This window comes from Ahaetulla prasina, chromosome 13 (assembly GCF_028640845.1).
Source record: "Ahaetulla prasina isolate Xishuangbanna chromosome 13, ASM2864084v1, whole genome shotgun sequence".
NCBI lineage: Eukaryota > Metazoa > Chordata > Lepidosauria > Squamata > Colubridae > Ahaetulla > Ahaetulla prasina.
This window is the reverse complement of record NC_080551.1, coordinates 24,433,548-24,450,669: the sequence shown is the minus strand read 5'-3', so window position 1 is coordinate 24,450,669 and position 17,122 is coordinate 24,433,548. Positions and strand designations below refer to the sequence as shown.

General features: G+C 41.9%; 1 protein-coding gene across 1 annotated transcript; it reads right to left on the bottom strand.

Moving 5' to 3' along the window:
- Nucleotides 1–81: 81 nt before the first annotated feature.
- ACSBG1 (acyl-CoA synthetase bubblegum family member 1) lies at nucleotides 82–16,283 on the bottom strand. Its single transcript, XM_058156313.1, has 14 exons — nucleotides 16,152–16,283; nucleotides 15,405–15,466; nucleotides 14,600–14,817; nucleotides 13,793–13,881; nucleotides 12,951–13,071; nucleotides 11,780–11,860; nucleotides 9,115–9,264; nucleotides 6,641–6,817; nucleotides 5,474–5,655; nucleotides 4,278–4,508; nucleotides 2,619–2,836; nucleotides 1,570–1,709; nucleotides 1,063–1,309; nucleotides 82–875 (listed from the first exon to the last, which is right to left on the bottom strand). The coding sequence occupies exons 2-14, from the start codon at nucleotides 15,424–15,426 to the stop codon at nucleotides 799–801; spliced, it is 1,953 nt and encodes a 650-aa protein (XP_058012296.1). The 5' UTR covers nucleotides 15,427–15,466; nucleotides 16,152–16,283; the 3' UTR covers nucleotides 82–798.
- Nucleotides 16,284–17,122: the final 839 nt, after the last annotated feature.

Below are 17,122 nucleotides of genomic sequence, written 5' to 3'. Positions count from 1 at the left end.
TCTTGCTTTTTTGTGTTCTTTTAATAAGAAGTGAAGCTTTAAATGCTCTGACAATCTATTTTTGCATCTCCCTCTTTTATCTCTGCAAGATCTCAGACTGATTCTAGAAAGGACATTTAGTTTAAACAATGTATTGGGGTTACAAACAAGCTTTGTCATGAATCATAGAAAGTCTTCAAATTTTTAAACGGAAGCTACTAATGTAATGCTGGAGAAAAAATAATCTGGAATCATGGAAATGATGTTGAATAAAATAATCTACTTAGAGCCATGTGGAATAGGGCAGTATAAAAAGCTTGTAACAAATGCAACAGCACCGTCTGAACCAATTATTACGGCTCATTGCAAAGAGTTTCATGGGTACATTTTGGGGTACCTCAAACTTTTAGCCAATGTTTGCTTCCCAAAATACTTTTATCATTTGACACGGTTTTTTTTTCCAGAGCTGGCTTAAAAATGACCTTTATCCATGCAATTGAATAGTTCCTGGGGAATTCATAATAAATCAAAATACAGTTTGAGTTAAAAGTATTTTCGAGGGACAGCTTAATTAATCATTCCATCTCTAGCTCATATAACTGCAGTAGAATAAAAGTCTGTTAACTGGAATGTATTTGGGAGTTCTGATTCGGTCTTTCTGGTTACTAAATTGAAAGTAACACTGAAGTCATAGAGGAGTTGCTTTCCGCCCCAATTGCAAAAACCTTTTCCAGTGTAATGTTTGCATGGGAACAGTTAATGCTTTATAAAAGAAACTGGCAGGATTTCTTCTCCTGATGGAGCTAAGGCAACTCAACTTCAATCCTTGTAAAAAGCTTCAATTTCATTTTGGTACTTCTCAGCCACCGTTTGCCGCTTTAATTTCATCGATGGACCTAAAAGGGAAGGGAATTGGTAAGTAGGAGGGAAGAATTGAAGGAAAATGATTGGTGGGCTCAGTTCAGATTGTATGTTTCGTGCAATTTTGGTAAGTCTTGCTTCACCAAGCCTTCGCCTTCCCAATAATCTACACCTCCAGCTCAGAACGGAAAATGCCCCCTCCAAAACTCACTGTAAACTCACCAAATTCTCCCCCAGAAATGGAGAAATCTTTTCCTAAAATCGCCCACTTCTGAATGCGCTGAGGGTTGCTGGCGGAGCGCCTGTTGACGCGGTCTATGCCATCTTGCACAGCCCGGTAAATGGCGCGATCTCTAGTCTGCACAATCTCGGACACCCGCGTGGCTTTGCTGCCGGCTTTTTGGCAAAAGGCTCTGGCTTCTTGGGTCAGGCAGTCGGTGGGTTCCGATGTATCAGGATCTACTGAGCACTAATAACACCAACATCAAAATTACACACGACACCTTTAACCACGGCAAAGGAAAATCGAGCGGTCACACCAAACCTAAGCTTGGGTGGGTTGAGTGTTGGGTGACCCTAGTCCAGTTGGCTGGACTCTGATCCAAGACATTGTGTGAATCCGAAATGGGGGAAATTGGCCATCTCATCAAGGCATCCGGGGAACAGGAAAAGGGCCAGATTTCAAATATGCAACTGAGAATCAATCAAAAAAACTATTTCATCATGTACCTTTAAGGTCAGCAGCATGGACAAGAACTTCTTCCGATCGCCAATCAACACAGCATTGCTAATAAGTGGCAGCTCCTTCCTGACAGCTTCTTCCAGGGGGATTGGAGGGATATTCTCACCCCCAGCTGTAATAATGAGCTCTAAGAAATACAGAACACCAATGTTCAGCTCGAAAATGCCTATCATCATCATCCTAGACATCCATCTGTGACAGGGAAGATGGGCTAGCATCCTTGCAAATACTTTTCTATGGCCCCATTGGCATGTTCTGTAAAACCTCAATTGAATAAACTAGTGCAAGGGGTATCCTTTCCTTTCCCCCCCCCAACCCCCTGGCCCCGCCAAATGTCCATTCAAATTTCAAATGACATCAGCCAAATCATGATAACATTTTGCATCGATCAATGTGCTAGGCAAATTACATGAATGGATACAAATGACTACATTTCATCCACATCAAAGCGCAAAAGATGTATAGTAGATGCTTCAACCTGGCTACTTTGGATGCCGCAGGCTTGTGCCCAGATAGAAATTGATAAGTAGCAAGGGTCTATTTAACTGAAGGTTTGCTGTGCTTTCATATGGCATCATGCAGAATCTCCTGGCCATTCTATTTACAAGAAATCCAGCTCAACCAATATCTATTTCAGCAAAGACTATTCTGAATTTTAGGAATATTATGTGGTTCTTGCTGCTAATTGTCTGATTTAGTTGAAACTTAAGCAATTCCCGTCAACCAAGAATCTCTCCAATAGATAATTTGTGCTGAGCCTTCAGGAATGCCAAGAGATTTTTCAGAAACTTCTACACGATGGCGGGAAGAGGGCAGCCTCCATCAATAATGGAGCCTGAAATTTGGTACTGAAGGACTCGGTAGAAGCACCTAAGAATTTAACAGCCTGGACAGCTAAAAGGAAATGAAGTAGGGCAAGGCAACCTCCAGATGTTTGAGACGAAAGCTCCAACCACTCTGGCCAGTGGGAAAGAAGTACGGAAGCTGTGATCCAAAACATCTGGAGAGCTTCAAAGTGCAGCAAAAGAGGCACCACCTTTAATTCTTCCGGTGACATAAACAAATCCATCCTGGTCCATCTTTCCAAGATCTCCAGAGTGCAACCAGCCATCCTGGTCAATCACTTCCCTGGTCTTGTCCTCCATGTTCAAGTAGCCCATGAAGACGCTCCGTCCCCAAAAGCAGATCTCCCCGTTGCCGTCCTCTTCTTCATTTACTATCTTAATGAGACAGCCTGGGACAACCTTGCCACAGCTGCAAGGAAAGGATGGACAGCAGAAACAAGAGTGTCAACACCACACTGAGAAGATGGGAGCTGTGCCTTTTCCCGGAGGGGGCTGGAGGTGCCTGATGAGCAGAAAAGGCCACACCCACGAAACCTTAGACAGTCTTTTTTTTCTTTTTTTTTAATTGCAATTGTGCATTTGCTTGATTTTTAAAATATTGGAGCTCTGGCACTCAGCAGCTTCCAGATACATCATGAAAATGTCCCCAATACTCCTAAGGAGAAATGGTTCTAGAAATATGGAAAAGCAGGTCTGCCTTTTCTCCAATGTGTTTGCAACTCTATGCTGGCTGGGGAATTCTGGGAGTTGAAGCCTACACTTCTTCCAGTTGCCGAGGGTGAAAACACTGCTCTTGAGTCTCCAAGGCCTTTTCACAGTGGGCTTAACAGAGTGACTAAATCAAACCAATGCTTTTATTATTGAGTCTGTCATCTGCACCTCCATAACTGTCGGGTTTGGCTCTGCAACCAAACAAGACAAACACAGACTTCAGAGAATAATTAGAAATGGAGAAAAAACAATGGTTGCCAACCTGCCTTCCACTGAGGACCTGCCTATTGCACAAATCAAAAAGAGGGCTGTGAAAATATCTACAGACCCCTCGCATCCTGGACATCAACTATTTCAACTCCTAACCTCAAAAAGATGCTACAGGGAACTGGACAGCAAAACAAGGACAGTTATTTCCTGAATGCCATCACTCTGCTAAAGAAATAATTCCCTCAACACTGTCAAATAATTTACTAAGACTGTATTACTATTGAAGAATAATAGTATTCTTCCTTACTAGTATCTATCTCTTCCCACTTCTATAAACATGTTGCTTGTATATTTCAATTTATATTGTTTTTACTTGTTTCCTAGTACGATTTGATAGCTTATTAGTAACCTTGACTATCACTAAGTGTTGTATCTTTTTATTCTTGATGAATGTATTTTATTCTCCTTATGTACACTGAAAGCATATACACCAAAGACAAATTCCATGTGTGTCCAATCACACTTGGCCAATAAAGAATTCTATTCTATTCTATTCTATTCTATTCTATTCTATTCTATTCTATTCTATTCTATTCTATTCTATTCTATTCTATTTTGCCAGTATACGAAGCACAAATAAGCTCCATCATACTGACAACTAAGTTTAATCTGTTGTAAAAAGACAGTCTTTAATTGCAGGAGTCAGATGTAAAGGACCGAACTCTCACAAGGTGACCACAATTTTGAGCTACATTTCACACTCACACCCAGGGTAGATGCCAGGGAAGGCAGGGAAACCACCACACATAACTGTCTCCATCCCTTATCTTCGCAGGTGGCCCCAGCCCAGTCTACTCTCACCACCTGTAAGCTAAACGTCAAGGTTTCTTGGTTGGGGGGTTGCTAAGGGGAATAGGCCAGATCTTTACCTGTAGAGTCGATACACGTGTGGCCCAGCTATGCAAAAGGGACCAGAGGTTTCGCTCATCCCGTACCCTTCATAAATAGGGATGTTCAGGCTGAGGAAGAAGTGGGAGACTTCCACGGGGAGAGGGGCAGCTCCGGAGAAATGCTTCTGGCACTGGGAAAGGCCCAGGGCCCACCGGATGTTCGCCAGGAGCAAAGAGTCCACCAACCCCATCCAGAAGGGCTTTGAGTCCCTACAAAGATGCAAAAGAGGACAGCCACCAGGTCCAAGGTGAAATTGGGAGGAATCAAGTGACCCTTGTCAAGATTCAGGGCAGGGGTGAAATCTACTTACCTTCCTTACCAGTTCGGAAGTGCATGTGCCGCACACGCACAACCTCTGCGCATGCGCAGAACCTTTCTGCGCATGCGCAGAGGGTACAAAACACCGCACATGGGCAGGTGGGCGGAGCCTCACACCTGGATTGCTATCGGTTCTCCAAACTACCAGCCAAGATTGCTACCGGATCGTGCAATCCGGTCCGAACCAGGAGCATTTCACCCCTGATTCAAGGGGGGGAAAAAGAGACTCAACATGAGTTGAAGTCTCAAGAGGAGCACAAAGGACATCAGACAATGTTAAACAGCAGTCCGAAACAAACCCATTCATGCAAACTTGGTGTTGTTTCTGGAATACATTTGCCAGCCAGGCAACCACTGTATTTTATTTATTTAGGAGATTTATATCGCTGCCTGTTTGCATATGGCGACTCAAGGCAGCTTATAAGAATATAAAAACATCATAACATCATATAAAAACAATAAAACTGAATAGATTTTGCCTATCTGAACCTCCAAGACAAGGACGTTGAACGGGTTTTGGTTTGCAGGAGGCTATCGGTCCCACAAAGCTTTGAAAGTTATCCTGCACAAATTTTTGGAACTGCAAAAATCTTCAGCTAGATTAGAAACCTGCAGAACATCTAAAGAAGGTATTGCTTCAATGAAGGCAGTGTTTGCCAATCTTGATTGCTTTAAGATGAATGGACTTGGCTGGGGAAGCTGCCTGGGATGGGGTGTCTGAGAGTTGAAGTCCACTCACATTAAAGCAGTTGAGGTTTGGGAAACACAGAATTAGGGATTTATTTTTCCTTGCTGTTTGTGCTGTGTAATAGTTAACCCTCTGACCCCCCAAAAACAGGTCCTTATGGGTACCCACCTATTTGAGCAGCTCAGGTTTTGTTCCAAAGTGGCCGACATGGCCCAAGACAGCATCTTCCTCTTCAGCAATCCAGTCCGAGAAGAAACCTCTTTGATCTTCTCCATCATCTTCTCCCACACGCGGGGTACTCCCATTTGTGAAGTGGGCAGTGCTTCTCTGAGAACCTCAACCAAGCTTCCCTGCGAAGGCCAAAGAGGGGAGGTTGGGAGCAAAAAGACCAGGGATGCCCACTCCATGCCGACTCCCTGGTCAACAGGTCAGACTGGAGGATCGTGCCTTCATGGGGCACTTGCTTAAGTTGTGGAACCAGAAGTTACAAGATGAAGTCACTGCCACTGCCTCACCTGGCTTTAAAAGGGGGTTGTATATGAGGGGTATTAGCTTGTAATTCCCCCGTATTTCTCAAAAAGCATTCCCTGAGTTTGGCAGGGCTTTAGACACTTAAAAAATACCTGGTCAGCAAATGTTGCAAAAAGAGGCCTGTTAAACTCTAAAAATATATCACCTCCCTAATCTACTCTTAATCTTAAAAGTAATTTAAGTAATCTCTAAAGCAATAAACAGCACCTCAATCAAGGAACTACCAACAGTCAAACAGTCAACAGCAGCCTAATGAAGCAACCCCAAGGGACAGATAGGACAAGTTATTTGCATATAAAGAGAAAGCAAAGCTCACTCCCTTCAAGCGCTGATGATGTTACCTAAATGGATAATGAAATGTCTGAAAAGAAACAACCAAGCTCAGAGAGGACTCCGACTCCTCCTCCTTCTCTCCCTTCTAACACTGATATTGTTACCTACTTGGATCATGAAACATCTGCAAGAAAACCACCAAGTTCAGAGAAGTGGTTCAAAACCACCAAGTTCAGAGAGAGCCCTAAGGACCCCACAGTTCAACCCTGAACTACAAATACTCTCTTCTATTGGTAATTAATCTTACAGTGACTGAGACTGGTTAATTAAAAGTGCTGAAGAGATGAATCAAATTATCACCTATAAAGTACATCCACCCTATTTTTCCCTTATTATTTCTCTAGAAGGATATCTCATCCTATCCTGCTGAAAAGTCCTGACATAGCTTCCAGGCAGGACACAGAGAGCATCTTATGGAAGATGCACGGAACTGCAGGGAAAGAAACTTGGCCCCAAACCCCACCGAGAGACCTTCAAGGCGTCCGGCTGTGCGAAATAAACCTCTTCGCCCCACTTGATCCCAGTCCAGAGGTCATACATCTGACCAGCAACGTGGCTCAGGGGCAGGTAACTGACTATCTTTTCCTGTTGGATTTCAGCTGGTTGTACGTCTCCTGCTCGACTGGCGTGGGCAGAGGTCCAGGTAATCTGTCCAGATTTTTAAAAAGAAATGGCAAAGAATTAAAGTCCTGAGCCAAGGATCTTGGAGGGTTTTTTGTTTTTGCTGTGTCCCAAGGTCATGTGATCCCCCCTCTGCAACCTTCTGACAAGCAAAGTCAATGGGGAAGCCAGATTCACTTTCTTAAAAATAGTTTTTATTAAGCTTCTGACTTTTAAAAACAGAATAAAGAAAAACACGACAAAGACAAAAACACATTAAAAAACATAACAAAAATAACATTACATTATATATTATTTTACAGCTTACCAGTAGAGGAAACAGTAATTTGAAAAATTTTACAATGTGCAGAAACGGATAAAATGACATTGGAAATTAAGGAAAGGGAAGAGTCGGAATATTATAGAGTGTGGAACAAACTATATGAATGGTTAGATAAAAGGAATCAAAACAATAATTCGGAATGTTAAATTAATTGGGTTAAAATTAGGAAGTGTAAATTACAGAACATTGTTAACTGGACAGTGATGATTGTGTGAATAGATACAATGTAAATATGTATATTTACAATGTAACTTAGATGAATAATTGAACAAAAATAGAGAACATATATCTATGTCGATACAGAAAGCCACATTCACTTAACAACCGGGTTACTAACTTATCAACTGTGGTGATTCACTTAACGACAGTAGCAAGAAAGTTCATAAAATGGGGCAAAGCTCGCTTAACAAATGTCATACTTAACCACAGATTTGGGGTTAAACACAAATTGGGGGCTCAATGGCGGTCCTAAGTCGAGGACTACTTGTATTGGGTTATTTCTGTAACATCACCTGCATTTCTTGGTGTTTCCTCTCCTACTTGAGTTATGTGACTTTGCCATTGAAATTAGATGTAATTTTAACATGGTTGGTGTGTTTACTGTGACTTTGTAACTGCACAGTCATGACAGCAGAGGGAGAGAGATCAAATCAGTAAATAATACTGTCTCTTCCGCGTCCAAATATGCTTTTCTGCGTCATCTAAGCAGCATCAAGGTGGCCAAATTCTTGGGCAGAATTTGATCACCGTTTAAAACAGGTCATCTTTTAATAAAAGGGGCCTCAGTGCGTAGTGAGGGCCAGCAAATGCTTTCCACAATGAGGGAGACAATAAAAATAGCTTTCCTGCACATGGAAATCAGGATCGAGCCGGATCGAGCAAGCTAGAACTTGCACAGAGAAGTTTTACTGGTCTCCAACTTCTACCCTGTTATCCATGAATAGATTTCTTTGGACAAAATCAACTCAAGAAGAAGAGAATACAAATATTCTTTTCTATCATAAGTACTCTCTTCTATCAGAAAATCAAGTTTATGGGACTCTGAACCATCTCCAAAAGTTGTGGGTGCTCCATCAATGGAGGTTTGAAGATGTGATTGGATGACCATATGTCTGAAAATGTATAGGGCCTCCTGATTGAGCAAGGGTTGGATTAGAAGACCTCCAAGGTCCCTTCCAACCCTGTTATTCTGTAAAACATGCGTCCCCAAACTTGCCAACTTTAAGACTTGTGGACTTCAACTCCCTGAATTTCCCACCCAGCGCATAGTTAAGACTTAAAGTTGCCGAGGCTGGAGATCCTTGCTTAGAAGACATTTCTTCCACTGGGCACGACTGAGGAACTGCCCTCCAGTGCCAACCTGAAGTGGTCTCCAGCCTTCCTTGAGACAGCCAAAAATTCTTGTGGCACTATTTTCTCTATGCCCAGGGGCCAATCTCTCTCCTGCCACAGTTGTCTCGCTTCCCAGCCCCCTGACCTCTTTCCAAGGGGATGGGAACCCTTTGCAGAGTTGGAATAAAAGAGAAAACATGATTTATGCCAGTTCAGCCATGGACAGAGTAATTTCTGTCACTCCCAAGCTGGCAAAAAGACCAGGCTGTTGGCAGGACATATTTGGGCCCTGGCTAGGGACAAGTAGAAATATGGCCCTTGTTGTGTTACACTCTCTCTTTTATACTAAAAATGCACTGTTCTGTGTTATCCTGACAGTACATCTCTACTATTTTTTTACTTCCCAAAGAAATATGAACTTTGTTCTACATTTTTTTAGCTATTTCAGCATTTAGATCTGGTGTTGTTGTTTTTTACTGGAGATTATGGTCTATATTTTAATCCCTGTATTTCAGACCTTGAGGGGATTATTAATAAATCTTCAGTGCAAAAATTAATCACGTAATACATTGTATTCTTGCATTAATTTTGGCACTTTTATTTAGGTTTTATTTTGTTTCTAATTTGTTATTGTTAGCATTGACTGACATGGACACAGCTAAATACCTACATTGTCATGGCTCAGCATGACCCCTTTGGGCTTCCCTGTCGTTCCAGAGGTGTAGATCAGGACACAACATTGGTTTGCCTCTTGGGAGTTGATGATGGCATCAAGTTGTCCATCCGGAATTTCGTTTCCCAACTCCATGAATTCATCCATCTACAGAACAGAGAGGAAGGTCCCTATGATACCCAGGTCTTCATCGTAATATATCTGTTAATCTTTCTGCATTTATTTTCACCAGGCTTGGGTAGCTTCGAATAGTCACATTAAAGGCTTTTACAACACTCTATTGATACGGCTATGCCATACATATGCTCGCTCCGCTGTAAGTCCATTGAATTTCCACTGGATACCCCAGTTGGGGTCAGGAGACCAAACCCGTTTATTTTATGTGGGATGCATGTAATTTGCCAAATAAGCTGCTAAATTAATACCACTTAGAGGGAAAATAGCACTAGATTTTTTGTAGGGGGAGGATTGTAAATTCAATCCTCCCTAATTTTGCATCCTGGACTACTAAGTGGTCTTTTTGGTTTTAGATTTTTTTAAAAAATCTGGTCTTTGAGGACATAAATCAAGGGTGAAATCCAGCAGGTTCTGACTGGTTCTGGAGAACCAGTAGCGGAAATTTTAAGCAATTCGGAGAACCAGCAAATACCACCTCTGGCTGGCCCCAGAGTGGGGTGGGAATGGAGATTTTGCAGTATCTTTCCCCTGCCACACCCACCAAGCCACACCACGCCCACCAAGCCACGCCCACATAACCGTTAGTAAAAAAAAAATTGGATTTCACCACTGGCATAAATGTCCTTCTTTTTACATCAAAGGACAATTAAAAAAACTGGACATTGGGAAAATTAGAGATACAACTGGGAAAATCTAAAGGATTCTTGATGGGTCTTCAAAGGACATGTTCTATTCTTGAACAAGCAAGTGACTCTAAATCTAAGGATGTTTTACTGGTGTTAATTTGCTCGGACAAATGCACCAAGAGAGCAGCTACAGAACATATAATTTCACACATGAACCATGTGAAGAAGGCTCCTCTGAGTCTCCTCCCATCGTTCTTTGGATCCAACCCCAGTTTTAGAACGGAAAGCTAAAACATCTACAGAACTGGAAACCCGAGGCTGATGGATGAGCTGGCCAACAAACAGCACCGGGCAACTGGGAGCACATCCATTAACACTTCAAAGAAGGACGGGGTCGGTTTGGTCAGGATGACGAAGCGTGAAGTGTCAGCACGTCTGGGGAGAAATCCTTTCTCCATTACTACGATACTGTCCTGGCCAGTGAAGGCAAAGGGCAGAGAAGGACACCGTTACATGTTGGGAAATGAGACCATAATTTCTTAGCCAATAAACCAGGGGTGAAATGTAAAATTTGTTACTATCGGTTCTGTGGGCGTGGATTGGTGTGTGTGTGTGTGGGGGGGTAATGTGACTGGGTGGGTGTGGCCAACTTTTTTTTTTTTACTTTTAAAAGCATTTTTTCTACCGAAGAGGTTATAGAAAAAATCCTTTTAAAAGGCTCTGGTGATCAGGCAAGTCAGCTGGGATCGCCACAGGAGCCTTTTAAAAGCATTTTTTTACAGTCTCTTCAGCCGAAGAGGTTATAGAAAAAATGTTTTTAAATGGTTCTGACGATCCCAGCTGAGCCGCACGATCACCAGAACACTTTAAAAGTTTTTTTTAACAGCCTTTTCGGCCGAAGAGCTTGTAGAAAAAATGCTTTGAAAGGGTTCTGACAATCCCAGCTGAACCAAGTGATCATCAGAGGCTTTTTTTTTACTTTTAAAAGCATATTTTCGGCCAAAGAAAAAATACTTTTAAAAGTAAAAGAAACCTCTGATGATCGCACGGCCCAGCTGGGCATGCGGGGTGGGGGAAGAGGGGGGCCAGGGATTTTTCCTACCGGTTCTCCGAATCACCTGCCACCATCGCTACTGGATTGGGCGATCCGGTCTGAACCGGGAGCATTTTACCCCTGCAATAGACTGTGATTGAGATTTAAGTATCTTCATGTTTCATAATTCATAGGAGTATCTTTTGATGTCCTTTACCAAGCTGAAGTCTGTGGGATTAGTTAGTTGGTGGGTTAGTTTTACTACTGTTGCTAAATTGGCCTCAAATTTTAGCTGATTAATCTGGAGGTCACACCTTTTTAAATCTGTAGTTTTGTTCACGTGTGCGGGAAAGTATTATTTTAAAGTTTGAGGATGCACAGTATATAACACAGGTATCCAATCTTGGCATCTTTGTAGACTTCAGCTCCCAGAGTTTACCAGAACGGCCGGCTGGGGAATCTTGAGAGATGAATTCTGGGAGTCTTTTTAGAATTCCAGATATCTTTAATTATATCAACCAGGTTCATGTCATGCTTAGTAAGATGTATGGACCTATTTTCTAAAAACAGGTTTTGAGCCTAGCCTTATGTCTGAACCTGCCAATTGTAACTTATTTAACAAACTATGGATAAGCACTATGTATCGGCTCAACCAGACACTCCCCAGATTTTTTTCCTTTTCTGTCTTGCTGAAGTATTAATATTTCCTCTTCAAACTGTTTTTCACCAGTTACAGAAATCCCAGCAATGGTGAGGGAGAATGGAATTAAAACTAACGAGGCAACTAAAATGGATGAATTACTTGATTTATCATGAATTTACATACCGTATACAAATTGGGATGTTTCTCAGACACACGATCTTTATACATCACGACAGCTTTTAAGTACGGTAAACGATCCCAGATCTGTGTAAAGTTTGAGATTTTTTTTTAAAGTCTTATTTGTTTTATGGATAATGCTATACTGGAACAAAAAAATTAACATTCCAACTCAACTTAAAAGAAATCAGACAGACGAATATTATCACATAAGCCAAAGAGATTAAAAATGATAAAAGCTTCATTTCTGCGTTAGGTTTATAACCTTACAAGGATATTGTCCAGTCTGCTTTACACATTGCACAAAGCAAGAATTGTGGAATGAATTGTAAAGCTTGTTCTATATGTCACATTTAAGCCCTAAATCTCAGTTGACTAACCACAATGCCTGAGTTCACATGACACCTTGACAAAAATAAACAAACCATCTTCCAGTTTACTGACATGCAAATCTGGGTTTGTTTCGCAACTGAGTTCAGCCCAGGATAACCCTTCACAGCCAATTTTATTGAATCTCAAAATAAGTTTCAAATCTGTAATATGAGCTGCTCTAAGCTGAAATTGATTGGAGCAGCAAAATGGCTTGGAACCAGGTGATCTGAGGGACCATCTATTGCCAGTCACACCTACCTGACCCATCAGAGTGGGGAGGCAGCAAATGTTGCAGGGCCCTTCCCCAAGGGAGATACACCTGGTGGGACCCAGAAGAAGGGCCTTCTCCATGGTGGCCCCTTCTCTCTGGAACATCATCCCGCCCCACAAGATTAGAATGGCCCCCACTCTAATACTCTTCCGGAAGGTGCTGAAGACCTGGTTCTGGCTGCGGGCCTAGGGAACCCAGAGCGGGATGGAGCCCATGAAATGGTTCGTGTGATCTGCTGTCGTCGGGGCAGGGGGTGGGAGGTGGGGGGTGATTTTGTTATATTGTACTGTATTAATTTATTTGATTTTGTTAGTTTTATTGTTTTAAATGTGGTTTTATATTCTGTAAGCCGCCTTGAGTCGCCATGGGCGAATAGGCAGGTAATGTAAATTCAATCACTCAATCAATAAAATGAAGGACACAAATCTAACAAATAAATGGAAGCCCGGCAAATAAATTCACGAATAAACAGAGGTAAATAAAGTCAAGCTGACATTCTCAAACGGGTGTAAATTCTAGCAGCAACTTCCTTACCTGCATTATCTTGTCCAACTGCTTCTGGTTTTCCACCACCACAATATTAGCTCTGCAGTCATGAGCAATATAATGACAAGCCTCTGGAGAACTGGTGGTGTAGATCCCAGACACAAGGCCGCTGTTGTTGAGTAGAAATAATATTCTCCTTTTAATGACAAGCATGCCATATCGTACAAGTGGGTTAATAGTTCCTAGTTTGAAAACGAAGGGCTTATGACAATTATAGGAGTACACAGGATTTTTTTTTAAATTAGTGAAAAAGGCCTAACTGATCTTGGCTGATCTCAAAAGCAGGACTGAAACTGGACAGTGTTTGGATGGGAAACTAGCCAGGAATGCCAGATTATAGTCTAAACCAGTGTCTCACAACCTTGGCCTGAAGATGTGTGGACTTCAACTCCCAAAGTTGTGTGGACTTCAACTCCCAAAATTCCCCAGCCAGTCAGCTGGGGAATTCTGGGAGTTGAAGTCCACACATCTTCAAGTATTCAAGGTTGACAAACACAGATCTCAACTGAGAAGTTAAAAAGAAATCAGTGGGAATTCACTTATGAAAACTTGATGGACATTTCCATATAATCATCAAGACTTGTGCACAACTTGCAGACTTAAATTTTCAACAATCCCTTGCATTTAATGCAGCTTTCTTGGGAGAAATACCCCATGGCTTGTAACTTGTTGACCTCTGGACTTGCTGACACCCCTCCAGCTCTCCTCTCCTGAAAAAAGAGGGGTTCCAGCTAAACCATCAGCTACCTCAGCCCATCTTCCCTGGCCAGGAGTTTATTTGTGTCACATTTTCCTCCGTAAATCCCTAATGAAGATGTTTCCAACCTTACCCAGCAAATACAGCTCCTACAGCCGAAATGAACCACTCTGTAGAATTAAAACCCAGAATTGCAACACTGTGGAATCGTTCAAGGCCAAGCTTGGGGGGAGAAAAAGGTACAATACAGTCAACATTGTTGGAAAGAAAGAAAGTCTTTTTTTCCCCACTGAGATGTGAACTTTGTTAATTTCTCCTCCTTCCCCTTTCTCATTTAACTTGGCATGCAAAATTTCTAGGTCATTTAGCACAGAATCCTTATCCCATGCCAACTTTCTGGCTGTTTCTCTGATTTTAGCTGCTGTTGTTGCTTTTCTAAACCCCGTGCGATATCTTGCTGTTTGAATATTATTTGCCTTACTTAGTCAAAATAAAAAGAACACTGGTGGCTGTCTTCAGTTATCAAATCAGCTGTGGCTTCATGAGAACGGGAAGGATCAAATTATCAGGGCTTGAGTATCTTTGCAGTCGCTCAAAAGGCAGTCAGTCCAGAATTTGCAAAAGAGGAGGAGGAGGAGGAGGAGGAGGAGGAGGAGGAGGAGGAGGAGGAGGAGGAGGAGGAGGAGGAGGAGGAGGAGGAGGAGAAAAGGGAGAGGAAGGAGAAAAACAGGAAGATGGTGTATGCCAAAAGTTTGTTAGGTGACAGGCTGCCACAGGATTCCTGATGAAGTATTATTCTTTATAAGAAACATTGCAAAAATACAACAGTAGAGATCATTCTTAATATAAAGATAAAATTGCACAAATACCTGCACTCACTTAAATAAGTCTCACTCCCAAAGACCACAACATGGGTATCGGGTATAAAAAAGTGGTTTACCTTCAGGAAACTCTTGGCTGCTTTCCGAGAAAGGTGGTAATACTCCGAAAAAGTAATTTTTTCCCATTTCCCCTCCTTTTTGCTGGCTAATGCATTGAGAGACTTGTATTTCTCTAGAGATTCTAGGAACATCTGGTGAATTGTTATCGGCGCTTGTGAACAGGTGGGGTCCCTTCGCAGCTTCACCTGCCCGTCTGCTGTTGTGGTCCAGAGAGGAGCTAGGAAACAAGAGCAGATTATTCAGTAACATCTGGAGATGAAAAAAAACTCTAAAGTCCAGCTATGTTAGCTCCTCTTTTTTCATTGGGACCAAATAGGTATTTGCAAGGAGGCCACGGCATTTTTCTGGATTTCCTCTTTCTTTTACAATTTGTTTTCTTTCATAAACAAACTTTCTCTATTGTAATCCTACAGCCAAGGAGGATTGTGATTTTATTGATTTATAAAACAGGGCAGGAGCCAATAAAGGAGACTATTCATAGTTCAAGATTGAAGTATTGGACCCTTGGGGCTCCCTGAGCTTGGCTGCTTTCTTGTAGACGTTTAATTACCCAACTAAGTAACATCATCAGTGCTAAAAAGTAATGCAAGAACCCCATTCACTCCTGGCATTGATGAAGTTAACTAGTTTGGTAATGGAAAACAACCAAATTCAGAGAGCCTGAGGGTAGGGGCCTTTGCAATATGCAAGTTAGAAAAGAACTTCAAGAAAATCATTGTCCCCAAAGTAGATTAAGTAATGTCTTCGATCTACTTCAATGTATCATAAATAAAGCAATTCAAATTCATCCTGATATTCATTTACCTGAATCTTTTTCCAGACTCATTCCAGAATCTTTTCAGGTGCTCCGGACTTCTGACAAATTTCTGTGAAAGGAAGGAAATTTTAAAACTCCCTTTAAAACTCTGGTTGTTAATAGCTTGCTGAGGATCAAGTTCTCAAAAAGACAAATCGCAACGGGAAATATTTTTATCTAAAGCAGGGTAGAAATATTCTCCCAAGCAAGTTCTATAGATAAATCATTTTAGCACATCAGCATTTACTCTCTTTTTCACAAGGGAAATTATTCTTTGCAAACAAAAGAATACCTCCCCCCCAAAAAAATCTTATTTTTCTCAATAGCAAGTATTACAACTCTGTATCTTTTTTGGAATGTCGTTTTCCTTTCATACAAAAAGCTGCATTTATTCTCTGTTACAGAATCCAGCTTACCCTCCTTGTCCTGTTTCAGCCTAATTTTACTGCTTTTATAGACCACACATTCACGCATTCCTATATTTTAGCCCGTTGAATTATTTTATCTTCAATTTGTCAAAAGACCAACTCAAAAAGTTGCCATTCTGGAAGGACAAAACTTTCTTGATGCCTGAGTTAAACTCAACCAAACAAGATATGGGTCAAAACTTTTCCCAAGTCTGTTGATTTTTTTAAAAAAAGCTATTATCTGTTTGATGCATTACAGTCTTGACATCCTTATTTCTAAACAAGCACCTTATACAATACAGCTTCCATCTGCCAAGAAAAAAGCAATTTCTCCAGGCATTATTTTACCTGATTGCTTTATTTCTGGTCCTTTTGTTGTCCTGCTACAGTTCTTTCTTCGGAGAACCCGTCAAACTGACCCAATTCTTTAGATTCAAGCTGAGTGGCATCAACTCTATTGAACTCTGGAGGCACAAAGTGCTGATTTTAGTTAAGAATTCAACGGGCATCAACTTGACCAGACCTGCAGTGAGATAGATGGGGGGCGGGGTGTCTCCAAAGCTTTTCCTGGTCAACTTGCTGAGAAACTCCTTCGTGTTCAGCGGGGACAAACTTTCCTTTCATTCGGTGTTTTTTTCCTTCTCCGTGAGAAGAATCTCAATGACGTTTGTGATCAGGCATCCCTTGGCACAAAGGAGAATTGGAAGTGGCAGAGTCATGGATGTAGACCCTGGAGGAGTTAAATTTCTAGCAAGAACAGACAGGGTGGTTACAAAAGCGTTTCGGCAACGGTGGTATATCAAATGCCAATGTAATTTATTATGAAATTAGGATTCAGCTTTTGATATTTTTATTTACCCATTTCATTCATTCATTCATTCATTCATTCATTCATTCATTCATTCATTCAAACTTTAAACCATCCCATATCTGAACCTCTCAGGTTGCTTTGCAATGAAACACTGTAGACATAACTGTTGGAATGAAAACCTAGCCCAATGATGGCTAACCTTTTTGCCGTTGCGTGCCAAAAGCAGGGGGAACGCGGGGGGGGGGGTCACGCGCGTGCTTGCCCATACCCATAATTTAATGCGCCCCGCCCTCCGTGCATGCGCGCATGACACACACACACCCCGCACGACCCCCACTTTTGGCACAAGATGGCACTGTGGGCCCGGTAAGCCCGTTTTTCATCCTCTCTAGGCTCCAGAGGCTTTCTTGGAGCCCAGGGAGGGCGAAAACGGCCTTTCCCACCACCACCCTGAGGCCCTCCAGAGGCCGGGAACGGCTCATTTCCCGACTTCCAGTGGGCCCGGAAG

Coding starts and splice junctions, on each gene's coding strand:
- ACSBG1 (XM_058156313.1), bottom strand. CDS start 15,426: ATGAGTCTGGAAAAAGATTCAG. Junction 4,509..5,473: donor AACCTGAGCTGCTCAAATAG/GTGGGTACCCAT, acceptor GCATCTTTGTAG/GGACTCAAAGCCCTTCTGGA. Junction 876..1,062: donor CATTTCTGGGGGAGAATTTG/GTGAGTTTACAG, acceptor CTTCCCTTTTAG/GTCCATCGATGAAATTAAAG.